A 15,527-nucleotide genomic window follows, 5' to 3' on the forward strand; every position below is an offset into this window, starting at 1 on the left:
GGACAGTTTGCAGACATTTTTTTTTTTTTCCTGTCGTGGGGCTTGAACTCGGGGCTTGAGTGCTGTCCTTGAGCTCCTTCCCTCAAGGTGAGCATTCTACCCCTTGGAGCCACAGCCTCACTTCTTGTTTGCTGGTGGCTAACTGGAGATAGAGTCTCTCGGGCTTTCCCCAGGGCTGGCTTCCCGCAGCCATGCTCAGGCCTCAGCCTCCCGAGCAGCTAGGATGGGACTGAGCCCCCCGCCCCTGGCCTTGTTTAGTTTCCTGTCATGAACCAGGCAGGCAGGGAGGCCTTGACAACTCCGCAGTCGGTATTTCTCGCTCTACAGTGAGCGCGTGACGCATGGCAGAGCTGAAGTGAATGTCTAGCCTGGCGCCATTCCTCTTTCTATCCTCTCAGTCCTTGACAGCTGAGACGCTCTCGGTGCTGGGCTGAGTTTTATTCCTTCTGTGTCCTGCCAGGAGACGATGTCCTGTGGACCCACGGCCAGGGCCCCTCCTCCGGGGAGAGACACAGCAGCCACGCCCCCATAGGGAGCGCGGGGTGGCGGAGGAGGCGGCTCGCCTCTCCCGTGTGCCCTCCACGCCCGCGTGCTCTCCGCGCTCCATCTCCACGCGCGCTCGGAGGCACCGACCAGGCGGATGAGCCCGGCTAACCATTCTCAGGTGGCAGCGTTTGTGCTGCTGGGGCTCTCGCGGGAATGGGGGCTCCGGCTCCCCCTCTTCCTCGTCTTCTCAGCCGTGTATCTCCTCACGGTGGCTGGCAACCTCCTGATCGTGGCGGTGGTGACCTCGGAGCCGCGTCTGCACACCACCATGTACTTCCTCTTGGGCAATCTTTCCTTCCTGGACTTCTGCTACTCCACCGTCACCGCCCCTCGGATGCTGGCGGACCTGCTGTCGGGCAACCCCACCATCTCCCTGGGAGCCTGCCTGACGCAGCTCTTCTTCTTCCACTTCATCGGCGGCATCAAGATCTTCCTGCTCACGGTCATGGCCTATGACCGCTACGTGGCCATCTCCCGGCCGCTGCGCTACGCCCTCATTATGAACCAGACCGCCTGCGGGCTGCTGCTGGCGGCCTCCTGGGTGGGCGGCTTCATCCACTCCATCGTCCAGGTGGGGCTGACCGTCCGCCTGCCCTTCTGCGGGCCCGACCAGCTGGACAACTTTTACTGCGACGTGCCGCAGCTGATCAAGCTGGCCTGCGCGGACACGTTCGTCCTCGAGCTTCTGATGGTGTCCAACAATGGCCTGGTGACGCTGCTCTGCTTCCTGGTGCTGCTGGGCTCCTACACGGCGCTGCTGCTGCTGCTGCGCGGCCAGGCCGGGGAGGCCCGCGGCAAGGCCCTGGCCACCTGCGCCTCGCACGTCGCCGTGGTCACGCTCATCTTCGTGCCCTGCGTCTACATCTACGCCAGGCCTTTCCGGACCTTCCCCATGGACAAGGGGGTCTCTGTGCTCTACACGGTGGTCACCCCCATGCTCAACCCCGCCATTTACACGCTGAGGAACAAAGATGTCATCCGGGCCATGAAGAAGCTGTGGAGGAGGCGGAAGGGGCTTCGCAGCCACTCGGAACCGTGATCTCCATCCCAGAGGACCCTCAGAGCCGAGGGGACCCCAGGGTGCTCACAGGCGGTCCAGCTGTGTGCTGACCACACTTGGTGGACACATAGTGCATTTGAAAAGCTTGAAACGTGCGTGTGTGTGCTTGTACACCCCCCCCCCCATGTTCATGCTGGTATCGGGCTTGAACTCAGGGCCTGAGAGCTGTCCCTGGCTTCTTTTGCTGAAGGCTATCACTACCACGTGAGCCACAGCACCACTTCTGGCTTGTTCTGTGTATGTGGTGCTGAGGAATTGAACCCAGGGCTTCATGTATGCTAGGCAAGCACTTCACCCGTAGGCCACATTCCCAGCCCCTGTTTTAGCGTTTGTAACCAAGGCTGGCACTCTACAACTTGAACCACAGCTTCACTTACAGTTTATTATTATTAGTATTATTATTATTAGTAGTATTGTTATTATTATTTTGTCAGTTGTGAGGCCTGGTCACCATCCTTGAGCTTTTTTGCTACTCCTTTAAGCCATAGCTCCACTTCTGGTTTTTCTGGTGGTTAATTGGAGGTAAGAGTATCACAGACTTTTCCTGGCTGGCTTTGAACAACAATCCTCAGCTCTCAGCCTCCTGAGTAGTTGGGATTACAGGTGTGAGCCACCGGCACCCAGCTTTGCTTACAGCGTTTTGATGGTTAATTGGAGATGAGTCTCTTGCTCAAGCTGTCTTGGAACTGCAATGGTCACACCTCAGCCTCCTGAATAAATAACTCATTTGTGATGTTGAAGGAGGAGAAATGGTAGTGTAAACACTTTGGGTGTTTAAAGAGTGTTCTTTAGTAGAAAGAAAAATTTAGACTCAGAAGAGCCAGGTCCAGAGCTCTCTTTCCATAAAATTCAGTGTAACAGCAAGGGTTGACTTGTCTTTCCTCATTACCGTGAGCTTGTAGAAGGCCATACATTTACTTTTATAAAATCATAATGCAACCAAACGGTGACCTTTTAATTAATCAATTAATGAACGCCAATATTGGGGTTTGAACTCAGGGCCGCTCACTCTCCCTTAGCTTTTCCAGTCAAGACTGGATCTCTCCCTCTTGAGTCACATCTCCATTTCTGGCTTTTTGCTGGTTAATTGAGACAAGGTCTATGGTTTGTCTTCCCATGTGCCTTGAACCGTGATCCTTAGCTCTTGCTATCTGGAGTAGCTAGTGAGAAGCTAGTGATATGCAGGAGCCATGTAGCACCCACCTGTGACTATTGTTTCACAACAGACACTATTTTATTTGCAAGGATGGCTTTGTGGGGCAGACAAGCTGTTCACCGCACGCACTGGGTCGTGTCGTCCCGCGCTGCGCTCCCTAGCTTGGCGCAGAATCCATCTGGATGCCACCCCGGGAGCCTGGGGGAGCACGGGCGCGGCTACGGAGGGGCATCTGCCCTTTACGCACCACCCCGCCTCTCTCCGGTGACTTGAACATCACCACGTTTTTATCTGGTGACACCCTGTGACCGGGCGCATCCATTCAAGACACCTCAGCACCGGGCAGGAAGGAGCCGGCTGGCCGTGGCAATCTCTCGGGTTCAGCACCAGGGGCAGCAGAGGCACGGCAATCTACCCTGCCCTCTGCAGTCGCCATTTCCTCCCGTGACGTCCCGGTGCCTTTACGTTAAAGACATTTTTTTTTTAAAGGCAAAAGTCTATGACCTAATAAGTTACTCAGGTCTAGACCCTGATGTGTTAAGGTGACAAGAAAGGGAAATAGAAAAATCATTTTCTTTCTTCTTAGTCAACAGCCAGCCATCATGTTTCCTCCTCCTCCTCCCCCCCTCCTCCCCTTTTCCCCCCTTCTCCTCCTCTGTCTTCTTGTGAGGTCTTCTGACTTTGACCTCAACACTCTCCGGTCCTAACTTTCTTCTGTGCTGGGATTGCAGGCACAGGACTCCACAACTGTTCGTGATGATCGTCTTGATATAACAGTCGAAAGACTCACGAGACTCCACGTCTCCTCCATCCCTCCTCTTTTTCTTTCTATTTCTCCCTCTCCCTCAACTTGATGGGGAAACTTTTGCAGTAAGAAGGTTAATGGAGAAATGGTTTCAGGGGATGAGTTGAAACACTTCGGTTTATTGTTCATAAAATGTTTGCCCTTTGAACTACTAGATAGTTCCTATAGACCGCAGAATCGATGTATCTGCACAGACGGGAAGAAGTCCTGGGAAGGCCCACACAGGTGACTTGGAAATCAATGACTTTTGTTCAGGGTTCCTGCAGATCTGAACCAAGAGTTAAGCAGCCCCTGTAGCTTGCAATAAGGCTTTAGGAAGCTGAGGAAATGAAGGAGATTTATAATCAGAAAGAACACAAGTTTGAAGCTGCTGGCTGGCTGGTAGTATGTTTGTCTATCTTTTCTTTTAGAAGGGAAACATCACTTTCAGGGCCATGTGATTTAATGGGTGCAGAGCGGTTGGTAGAGCGGTGGCCAAAAAACAGAGTTGAGTATGTCTTATTCTTCCAATAAAAATTACTTATCCCTTTTCTGAAATAAATCAGCATAGTTCAGGTGACCCAATTAAATGACAGAGGCTAGAATTGAGGCCAATGAACTGATTTGGAAATAGGGTGTTCAGATATGCCAGTTGGCATATGTGACTTAAAACCCATTATATCCAGAGTGTCATTTGGTCTTCAAATGGCTTGTCTAAGACATGGAAAAATTTATTGGTCTTTCCCATAGTATACAATAGAACCTACTTCTTATACTTCAGCTACATATACTTGTTTTTTTTTTTTTTGCCAGTCCTGGGGCTTGGACTCAGGGCCTGAGCACTGTCCCTGGCTTCTTTTTGCTCAAGGCTAGCACTCTGCCACTTGAGCCACAGCACCACTTCCAGCTTTTTCTATATATGTGGTGCTGAAGAATCGAACCCAGGGTTTCATGTATACGAGGTGAGCACTCTACCATTAGGCCATATTTCCAGTCCCCTCAGCTACATATACTTAATGTATAAAATGATAAGACATATCTTTCTGTCTCACTCGCCTCATATCTATCTATCTATCTATCTATCTATCTATCTATCTATCTATCTATCTATCTATTATCTGTCTACCCATCCATCTAATCTATACCTATCTACCTATCTCTATCCATATATCTCTCAAATCTCATTACTGAAATATAATGCTTGTGATGGTGCTTGGTATCAGAATCTATTAGAAAGGAGAGATCTAGATATAAAATAGACTTCTCTCAGAAACATACAAAAGTTTAGGTTGTTAGAGCCCAAACACTTTAGACTACCTACGTTAGGCTTCTAGAGCTAGATTAAAATGCTCTATAAACAACGTGAAATCCTAAGCTAAGCGTTTCTATTACAAATTCTTTGGAGGAAAGGTGTTACTGAGCTTGTGAAAATCTCAGAGATACACATGATACCCTAAAGTATTACCAGATTCAAGCTACCAGATTCAATCATTTTTATTTTTATAACTAGGAAGGCAAAGGAAATGAGAAATTGATTTTTCCAGGTGCAGAGTGCCAATGCAGCCATGCTGTAGTCATGAAATGGTGCTGAGATTGTCCACCACAGAGCTGCACTGAGAACCCAACACTTTCTTACCTCCTGCGAACAACTGGGTCTATATTCCTGCTTGCAAGTGGTTTGTAAGGGGAAGAGCAGATGACAGCAGCAGACAGTCTCATGATAATAACACAGATGATACAGAACACCAGTTATATTATATTCCAGGAAATTTATATGCCATGTCAAATCCCCCAGCTAGCCTTGAAACAGGTCGTACTGTTATCATAGATAGGGAAAGGAGAGTTAAGGCAGTTCAAGGGATTCTTCTATGATGAGTAGGGGAGTAGGTATAGAGGTATAGAGGTATAGAGGAAGAGCTTTGTAACAAACCTGCTCAGGCATTGTCTGATGTAGGAGGCCTTCGAGCAAGCCAGCGATGTGGGGTTGGAGAAACCTTAGAAGAAATGCACCACAGCTACCATTTTACTAGCGTTTTAGTAACTTGTAGTCCTTATGACCCCCTGGTTTCCTGGCTCAGTGTACAACACTATCAAATATTCATTTAAGTAGCTGTTAAATAATTGACTTAGTGTAATTCAAAAGATGTGAATATTGGGCTCTCTTTATTTCTTACAACAGAATGGCTAACACTTTAAATGTGTGATAAAAAAATTCTCTGAAATTGTGCTGTTTGGGCAAGGGGACTTTAGCTTTAATATAAAAGACCCCCGTTATTTCTTGGCATATAAAACTTCTCTTCCCGTGAAACTTGAGTGAGTAAAGTTTTCCCAAAGCCAGAGTCTTAGTATACAAGGGTTTTTGTTGTGTTTTTTTTTGCCAGTGCTTGGGCTTGAACTCAAAGCCTGAGCACTGTCCCTGGCTTCTTTTTTGCTCAAGGCTAGCATACTACCACTTGAGCCACAGTACCACTTCTGTCTTTTTCTATCTATGTGGTGCTGAGAACTGAACCCAGGGCTTCATGTATGCAAAGAGAGCACTTAACCACTAAGCCATATTCTCAGCCCTAATATCTGAATTCTTAATAAAAGAGAAATTGTTAGGCCCATTCTTGGGGCACTCCAAACACAAAAAAGCAGGGACGAGATAACAAGTTTAGCATCTCCTTACTGAAACGTTGTGCCAAAATTAAAGAGATGAGCGTTGCAGGAATCTAATCAACGTGTCCAGGTTGGGAAGAACAGATACGGGTTCAGTGATATCAAGTCTAGCTTTAAGGGGCTAACTAGAACTTTGACATTTTGTAGAAGAGGGGAAAGAAAGGAAGGGCGCTGATAGAGGAGGTAATCTTGGTTAGGTTAGTGGTCTGATCCATTGTTATCCCAGTTCTGGTTTTAGTTATTTTAAAGAATTTTTATTATTGTTCATTTGCATTTCCAACAGTAGATACACATTAATATCAGATTAATGCTATAAAACACTCCACTAACATTTCGTGAAAACAATGTGAGTTTTTTGCATTCTCCTTGCTTTCTTTTTTTTTTTTAATTTTTTTGATGTTTGTTTATTTGTTTTTTGTTGTTGTTGCCAGTCCTGGGCCTTGAACTCAGGGCCTGAACACTGTCCCTGGCTTCTTTTTGCTCAAGGCTAGCACTCTACCACTTGAGCCACAGAACCACTTCCGGCTTTTTTCTATATATGTGGTGCTGAGGAATTGAACCCAGGGCTTCATGTATACGAGGCGAGCACTCTACCACAAGGCCACATTCCCAGCCCCTCTTCGCTTTCTAAGAGGGGCGTATTTTCAGATCATAGCATCATACAATGCATCACCTTCCTTTTAGACCTGGCCATTTTTGTCATCTATAAGTAACTACATTTACCTAGGAATTTACCAAATACATACTTCTACTTGATGTCTGATTGGCTGAATTCAAGCTCACCACGTCCAAGATTGAATATAGAATTCTAAGCAAGATGTCCCCTTTCTGAATTCTTACTTCTCGCAGTAGCACCATCGGGTACACCGCTTGTCCCCTCCCGTCACCTTCGTGAGAAATCCTACTCGGGATTCTTCTGCAGCATCTCTTGCCTAGCTCTATTTCTTGGAACCACTCAGTAGCCATTCATTCAGAACATTCTTTTTTAGAAAACAAGGGGCTGGGGATATAGCCTAGTGGCTAGAGTGCCTGCCTCGGATACACGAGGCCCTAGGTTCGATTCCCCAGCACCACATATACAGAAAACGGCCAGAAGCGGCGCTGTGGCTCAAGTGGCAGAGTGCTAGCCTTGAGCGGGAAGAAGCCAGGGACAGTGCTCAGGCCCTGAGTCCAAGGCCCAGGACTGGCCAAAAAAAAAAAATAATAAATAAAAAAAAAAGAAAACAACAACAATGCATTGCTATTTCCATTGCATCTCCATTGCTCTCTCTCTAGTCCTCAGCGAGTGGCCACCACACTGCTTTGTGAGCCAGCCGTGTGGTCATTTCTGTGCCCAGAAGCAGACGGAAGTCTCCATTCTCTAACTCTCCGTTCCTTCTGCAGCGACTAGAACCGTGATTTCAGCAGGCGGGGGCTCCCAGGCTGCCCAGGCGCTGTGTCTTTGGTGACCCGCGAGTCTGTGGGGACCTGGGGGGAGGGGGTCCTGGGAGGAGGGGTGCCAGGTGCCCCCTCCCCCCCCCGCTGCTCTGACCTGGAGGGTGCCGGGGAGCCAGCCGTGGGTGGCGGGCACCTATCTTACTGACGGCGTAGAGGAGGCACTCGGTGGCGGCCAGCAGGCGGAAGCAGTAGAACTGCTGGGGAGGCCCGCCGGCCCGCCAGGACCGTGGGCAGCGTCACGCTGGGCAGGCGGGCGTCCAGGAAGGACGGGTGGCCCAGGAAGTGGTCCACGGGCGCAGCCCACGGCCACCAGGGCGAGCAGGTGGAGGGCCGCCGTGGTGCCCTAGAGGAGGAGGGAGAGGAGGGTGCGGGTGAAGCCGCTCGCCGTGCTCATCCGCTTGAGGGGCTCTGGCGCCGGAGCCGTCTTACACACACGCACATGCACGCACACACACAGACGCGTGTGCACACACAGCCCACTGGCTCCTTCCAGCAGACCCCACATCCCCAGGCAGCGTGGCCAGCGTGTCTCTTCCCTGGAACCGTCCATCCCCCAGGCGCGCTTGTGTCAGGAGCCAGGGCAAGGTTGGGAGGGAGCTCGCGTCTCCCTGCTGTGGGCTTCCCGGGTCGTCGGTGGTGCTCAGGGGTCGTTCACGGTGTGATCTGCGGCTTCCGCCTGGCAATCACGGACACAAGGAATAGTGAAGGGCATGCGCTGCAGCGGGAGCCCAGCTCTGGAGCGGGTGCCCTCCTCATTCACGGGGCGCGAAGTAGATTTGCGCAGGTAGGTTCTTAATGCTGTTTGTCAACGGGCAGAGCTTGCCTAGCGTTGGGGTGCCCTTGCATCCCACAGAGGGGGGCCTTTCAAATTTCAGCTCCCCCCTTTTTTTTTGGCCAGTCCTGGTCCTTGAACTCAGGGCCTGAGCACTGTCCCTGGCTTCTTCCTGCTCAAGGCTAGCACTCTGCCACTTGAGTCACAGCGCCACTTCTGGCCATTTTCTATATATGTGGTGCTGGGGAATTGAACCCAGGGCTTCATGTATACGAGGCAAGCACTCTTGCCACTAGGTCATATCCCCAGCCCCCCACAACTCTCAAGTGCATGACATCGAAGCCCTGGAGAGCAGAACTAATAGGTAGCAGGACAATTTGTTCAGCACATTCCGTGCTGTTCCCGTAAAGTTGTGTCTTACTCTACTGGGAATCGTTCTCTTATGTCTGCGCTGTTCTTCCTCTCTCCAGGGCCAACATCAACACTTGGGATTTCTCTTTGACTCTTCCCATCTTTTATGTCTTAAAGCTAATTCAGTGTTGCATTGTGTGAACAGTTTTTAATTGGCTCTTTTATTTTTTCCCTGTTGTGCTTTTGGTCTTCCAAACACCACGTCTGCCTTCTTTAATTTTTAAAATTATTTTAATTATCGTTAAGTAGTTGTAGAGAGAAGTTTCAATTCCCCGTGTCTATTTATGAATGCCATGAATGTTGATCAATGTCACTCCTGTTGCCATTCTACCCCATCTCTCCCAACACCACCCACTGCCTCCAGTTACTGGGTTCCAATTTCATATATGCACATTGAGTATTGTGCCATGCCTGCTTTCTTTCTTTATTGGTATTTTTCTCCAATAATGAGAAACTTACCTCCTGTTATTAAGTATATTGACATACACACTCAAATGTTTTCTTAAAAATCGCTTGTGGATCTTGAGTTACAGTACAAAAATGTTCCCTTATACAATGGTGAAAAAATAATTCATCCATGTTTTCTCTCTGTGCTTGCATGGTTTTGTATTTTTTTTCTACTTAAATGTCAAATTCATTTGCAAGTTGTTCTGGCCTACAGCAGATAAGATATAGATCTAATTTTATCTTTTTCCAAGTAGCTGCTCAGTGTCGCTAGGGCTATTCATTAAGAAGTTTATCTTTAGTGGCTAAGATACCAGATCTTTTCATGAACAATAATACTATACAATGAATCATGCCGGCTGTTTCTTAGTTTTTGGTGGCACATTTTATATCCCTGCCTCATAAGGAATCATAGAAGCAGGTGAGGGACCAGCAGTAACGCCCCTGATCTGGAGTTCTCCCTGAAGTCATCTGCGCTGCCTGTGGATGCGTCGTTTGATGTTTAACTTCGCATTTCCGTTGTTCCACAGACAGCACACCCTTCTCCTTTCAGTGTGGACCCATCTGTACCTCCGCTCTCCTAGGGTTTTATTTTGCCAGTCCCGGGGCTTGAACTCAGGGTCTGGGTGCTGTCCTTGAGCCTCTTTGCGCTCAAGGTTAGCGCTCTGCCACTTGAGCCACAGCGCCACTTCCAGGTTTTTCCGAATAGTCATTGAAGATAAGAGTCTCATGGACTTTCCTGCCTGGGCTGGCTTCAAACCGTGACCCTCAGCTCTCAGCCTCTTGAGTACCTAGGGTGACAGGCGTGAGCCATGGCCGCCCATCTTGTTGCAGGTTTTAACAGTCGAATCGGAGCTTGAGGAACCCAGAATCCTCCTGAGTCGCGTGGCCCAGGTCCTCTGGCGACATGCTGGAAAGCCTGGGTGGCATCGGAGGACGATGTGGGCAGCATTCCCATGAGAAGGGCTGCTGGGATGGGTGGGCTTCAGCCCCCACCGTCTCCTTGCGGCCAGGTGCCTGCCCCCTCCTACCCTGCCCCGCACTTGACCCTCAGAGCTGCGTACGGAACGCGTGCGTGTGCGTGCACACCCCCCCCCCCCCACACCCACACCCGCCATCGCAGTGGATCGCGCTCTGTGGAGGAGGAAGGACCGAGGACATTCACTCGACACACCTGTGTTTATCAAGTCCACCAAGCCCTGTGCAGACTAAGAAGATGACCCCCACTCAGGTCCTGGTTCAGCGCACAGGGAGTGGGCTCCTCACGCTGAGGTGAACGCACTCCCTGTGGTCAAGTCTGAGGTCATCTCCATCTTCCTCGCCAAGGACAGGGAGTTTGGAAAAGCCACCCCCTTCACTGAAGTCAACTTCCCTGTAGCTTCAGAATTAATAGCAGCAGCAACAACACATACATACCTCACATGACGGCTGTCCAGGTCGAGCCTGATCATCTGCACAAAGGTTTATTTGTGTCAACACAGAGATTAGCATTAATAACGTACACACGCGGAGGCCACAGACAAGCTGAGCTTTGGTGGGGACTTCCCGCTTATCCTGGGCTGCTTCTTACAGGGCACCGCCTTTATACTAAGTGGCTCCGACTGATTTTTTTTTTTTTTTTGGCCAGTCCTGGGGCTTGAACTCAGGGCCTGAGCACTGTCCCTGGCTTCTTTTTTGCTCAAGGTTACCACTCTACCACTTGAGCCACAGCGCCCCTTCTGGCTTTTTCTTTATTATTATTATTATTATTTTATTTTTTATTTTTGCCAGTCCTGGGCCTTGGACTCCAGGCCTGAGCACTGTCCCTGGCTTCTTTTTGCTCAAGGCTAGCACTCTACCACTTGAGCCACAGCGCCACTTCCAGTGTTTTCTCTATATGTGGTGATGAGGAATCGAACCCAGGGCTTCGTGTATACGAGGCAAGCTCTCTACCCTAGGCCACATTCCCAGCCCCTCCGACTGATTTTCAAAACCATAATTGCGAGAAGATTACAGTACAGGACTTCCCCCGGCCCCTCCCCTCCCCCCCAGGTCCTTCCCCCCGTGCCGGAGTCTTTCCCCGGCGGGCGTGGGCGCTCAGCGGGGCTGCACGTTCCCGACGCCGCCCAGCCTCCGCAGCGCGGCCTTCATCTCCTTGTTGCGGAGCGTGTAGATGATGGGGTTCAGCAAGGGGGTGATGACGGTGTAGAAAACAGCTACCACCCCGTCCAGGGGCTCGCGGGAGCCGGGCCGCAGGTAGATGAACGTGCAGGGCACGTAGTACACGAAGACCACGGCGAGGTGCGCGGCGCAGGTGGAGAAGGCGTGGCGGCGGCCCTCGGCCGAGCGGATGCGCAGGATGGCGGTCACGATGTAGCCGTAGGAGGTGAGGATGAGCGCGAAGCACGTGAGGGCCAGGAAGCCGATGTCCACGAAGGTGACCAGCTCGTTGAGGCCGGTGTCGGCGCAGGCCAGGCGGAGCACCGGCGGGATGTCGCAGAAGAAGTAGTCGACGCGGTTGGGGCCGCAGAAGGGCAGGCGGAAGATGAAGCTGGTCTGGAAGAGCGAGTGCAGCGTCCCCCCCAGCCACGTGCCCAGCGCCAGGAGGTTGCACACGCGCCGGCTCATGATGGCGGCGTAGCGCAGGGGCTTGCAGATGGCCAGGAAGCGGTCGTAAGCCATGAGCGTGTACAGGAAGCACTCGGTGCAGCCCAGGAAGTGGAAGGCAAAGAGCTGCACCACGCAGCCCCCGAAGGAGATGAGCCTGCTGTCCAGGAGGAAGCCGGCCAGCATCTTGGGGACGATGGCGGAGGAGATGGTCATGTCCAGGAAGGACAGGTGGCAGAGGAACCAGTACATGGGCCGGTGCAGCCGCGCGTCCAGCAGGACGGTGAGGATGATGAGCCCGTTGCCCGCCACGGTGAGGACGTAGATGAGGAGGAAGGCCAGGAAGAGCGCGGCGCCCAGCTGCGGGGGGTGGGGCAGCCCCGCCAGCACGAAGTGCGACACGGAGGACGTGCCGTTCCCGCTCCGCATCTCCCGCCTGCTCACCCCCGGCCGCGGCCCGGCCCGGTGGCTGCCGACACGCGAGACCCGGCACCCGTGCGGCCCGTCATCCTCGGGTCTCGTCAGGAGTGTGGCCGTCTCTCCGTCCTTCTGTCCCCGCCCCGAGCACGCTCTGTCCCATCGCTGCCTCTCCGTCTCACTTTCTGTCTACCGTCTCTCTCTCCCTTCCTTCCTCCCTCCCTCCCTCTCTCTCTCCCTCTCTCCCTCCCTCTCCCTCTGTGCCCGTCTCCCTCTCTTTCTCTATTTGACTCTTCTTGTTCTCTTGCTCTTTACCGTGACTTTTCGCCTCTCTGTCTCCCTGGAGTTTTGCTTCCTTTCTCAAGCGTGGAGGGGTTCGAGTGTCCTTCCTCCTCGGCCCTGCTTTCTGAAGCCACCGCTAGTTGGCTGCCGTCGGGAGGCAAGCCATCCCGACACTTCCAAGAGCGAAGGCCACGTCCACACAGACCCCACTCAGCTGTCCCGTTGGAGTCATTCTGCCGCGTTGTTATTGCTTGCTGACCTTTGGCTCTGCCTGATGTATAAATTCTCCCTCACCAGATGTGCATGTGAAGGGTTTGGCCCTAGACTTTCAGGATCCTACATCTGGTTTCAGCATCTATCTTTCATTAATGTGGAGGGCAGAGTGTTGTATGTGACTCAGGAGACTGATGGAAAGGTTGTGTGCTGGGCATTCAAGTCAGGAAGAGTCATAGTGACATTAAATCAACTGACGAAGGATTACATAGTATATACTATTTTGTTTTTCCTCCGATTTGATTTATAATCCACACGTGAGAGTTAGGTCACGGCTTACTGATGTTTTAAAAAAGGAATACAAGAGCTGGAATTATAAATTCCCATCCAAGTGTGAACCTAGTACATTCATAATCTCTGAGATTTTAACTAGAATGATTTGGATTTGAAATTCTCTATAAACACACACACACAAACTATCAAGCCCAATGCTATTAGCAAGTCTCAGCTGCCAACTCTGTTTCTATCAACTCCAACATTTAACAAATAAAGATCTATCTGTCTGTCTATCTATCTATCTATCTATCTATCTATCTATCTATCTATCTATCTATCTACCTATCTATCTCAGAAGAATTTCTCACAAGAATTTCTGTCACCGTACCTCTCCTGCCTTGGTGGAGTCTCTCCCGCTGCTGGCCTCCTAGGCTAGAGGCTGTGGCGGAGCCTCTGCCCCCCGGGCTCCTCAGCTCCTTGCTATTCAGTGCTCCTTAAGGGCCATTTCCAAGCGTAGCGAGTTTGCTGGGCTCCTGCTTGCACATGCCCCTTCTTTCTGGTGTCCTTGTGCCTTTCTGCACATTTCTCTCCCTCCCATCCCCTTTATAGCCTTGCTGAAACTCTTGGCAGGGGTGTTCCTAGGTGCTCACCTCTGGAGTCCTGTCTTCTGGCAAGTAGCTCCTTCCTTCCTTCTCCCATGGGGTGGGAGACGGGGGGCTGACATCAACTCAGCTTCATCCTTTGGGGGCAATTAATTGACTACCTGGAAATAAGTTTCACTGGGCTTTGTTGCCTGCAAATTTGGAATGACAGCTATTCCAGGAAGTTCATCCTCGTAGTGGAGGAACAAGAAAGAACTGAGAGACCTCTGGCACTTCTCTGGGTTTTATTTTTCTCACCTGTAATTTGGACATAATGTTGTCCTACCCACTTATCTTATAACAGTTTCAATGGAGTTAGGAAAAAAAAAACTCTGGAGCTAAAGGCATTACATAAATGTCATGTCAGTGACTTTTTTTCCCTGTTGTTCTGGGGATTGAACTCAGAGCCATGCACAGCTAATCTCCATTTTCTACCCCCAAAAACTGAGTTCTAAAGAGACTAAGGACTTTTTCAGAGGTAAAATTTTTACCATTCAAGTCTATGCAGATAAATGATAGGGATTCATCCAACTCTAGAAATGCAATTCTACCTTATAGTTCTGGGCCAATTACAGATCAAGGAATGTTTGTTAAAATATCCTGGCATACTATTTAATACATTTTTAATTGTTGTGAACCGTTGATGATGTGGGGATTTTCAGATGTCCATTGTGAAAGAGTACACTAATTTGATCTATTTATTTGGATGGAGCAATCTTCACTTAAGGAATCATATAAAGTCAACATGAAATCTTTTGGTTTGTATTTCTAAGTCTCATTCCCTATTGCATGGCTAAGATTTTCTAGATTTTTTTTTTTTTTACTTTCTGTGGGTGGTCAGTATACATCAGACTTAGGGGTTTGCTAATAGATAATTCTATATAGAGAAAGGAAGATAGAGGAGACGTAAAGCTTCAAATTCGCAGTCCTCCCCTTGTAGGACGCACCCTTGGCTTGTGTATGTGTATGGGAACATGCACAGAACAGTCTGAGGGGAAAGAGCACTTGACTCCAAAGAGGCTTTGACCACCCAAGTTAAGATCTGAACAAAATGCTGTAGAGATACACACAAAACTGCCAGAGAAATGGGGATTACATTGTACTCAGAAAATGGAACTCATCATTTAAAAAATGCCAGTTCCAATAAGTGAAACCATAGAGTCTACATTTCTTTGGGTCTGGCTCACTTCACTTAGTATGATTTTTTTTCCCCAAGTCTTTCCATTTCCTCATGAATGGGGCCAAGTCATTCTTTCTAATAGAAGCATAGAATTCCATTGTGTATACACACCACATTTTCTTGATCCATTCATCTATTGAAGGGTATCTGGGTTAGTTCCATATTTTAGTGGTGGTAAATTGTGCTACGACAAACATAGTTATGCTGGTAGCTTTAGTGTGATCTTGCTTGTAATTCTTGGGGTAAATGCCCAAAAGCGGGGTTGCTAGGTCATAGGGGAGCTCTATGTTTAGCCTTTTGAGGAACCTCCACACTGCTTTCCAAAGTGGTTGAACAAGTTTACACTTCCACCAACAGTGTAGTAGGGTTCCCTTTTGGTTACATCCCCTCCAGCATCTGTTGTTGTTAGTTTTCTTGATAATGGCCATTCTTACTGGGGTGAGGAGGAATCTCAAAGTTGTTTTGATTTGCATTTCTTTTATGGCCAATGATGTTGAACACTTCTGCATGTGCCTCTTGGCCATTCTCATTTTCTCTTCAGAGAAGTCTCTCTTTCAGTCTTTAACCCATTTATTGAGGGAGCAGTTTCCTTGAGGATTTGTTTTGGGGGGACTTAATTTTTTGAGTTCTAAGTATATTTTAGATATGAGGTCCTTGTCTGTTG

At 49.6% G+C, this 15,527-nt stretch overlaps 2 protein-coding genes across 2 annotated transcripts; one reads left to right on the forward strand and one right to left on the reverse strand.

Annotated features, from left to right (window-relative positions):
• The first annotated feature begins 640 nt into the window (after positions 1–640).
• On the forward strand, positions 641–1,585 carry LOC125347812 (olfactory receptor 4D5). The gene has a single exon (XM_048340767.1). The coding sequence runs from the start codon at positions 641–643 to the stop codon at positions 1,583–1,585; it is 945 nt and encodes a 314-aa protein (XP_048196724.1).
• Positions 1,586–11,344: 9,759 nt separating this feature from the next.
• Positions 11,345–12,283, reverse strand: LOC125347813 (olfactory receptor 10G6-like). The gene has a single exon (XM_048340768.1). The coding sequence runs from the start codon at positions 12,281–12,283 to the stop codon at positions 11,345–11,347; it is 939 nt and encodes a 312-aa protein (XP_048196725.1).
• Between the last annotated feature and the right edge of the window lie 3,244 nt (positions 12,284–15,527).

The sequence above is a fragment of the Perognathus longimembris genome, chromosome 3, assembly GCF_023159225.1.
Source record: "Perognathus longimembris pacificus isolate PPM17 chromosome 3, ASM2315922v1, whole genome shotgun sequence".
NCBI classification, from domain to species: Eukaryota; Metazoa; Chordata; class Mammalia; order Rodentia; family Heteromyidae; genus Perognathus; species Perognathus longimembris.

Bases quoted from the DNA above. Each gene is read 5' to 3' on its own strand.
- LOC125347812 (XM_048340767.1), top strand. From the start codon at position 641: ATGAGCCCGGCTAACCATTCTCAGGTGGCAGCGTTTGTGCTGCTGGGG.
- LOC125347813 (XM_048340768.1), bottom strand. From the start codon at position 12,283: ATGCGGAGCGGGAACGGCACGTCCTCCGTGTCGCACTTCGTGCTGGCG.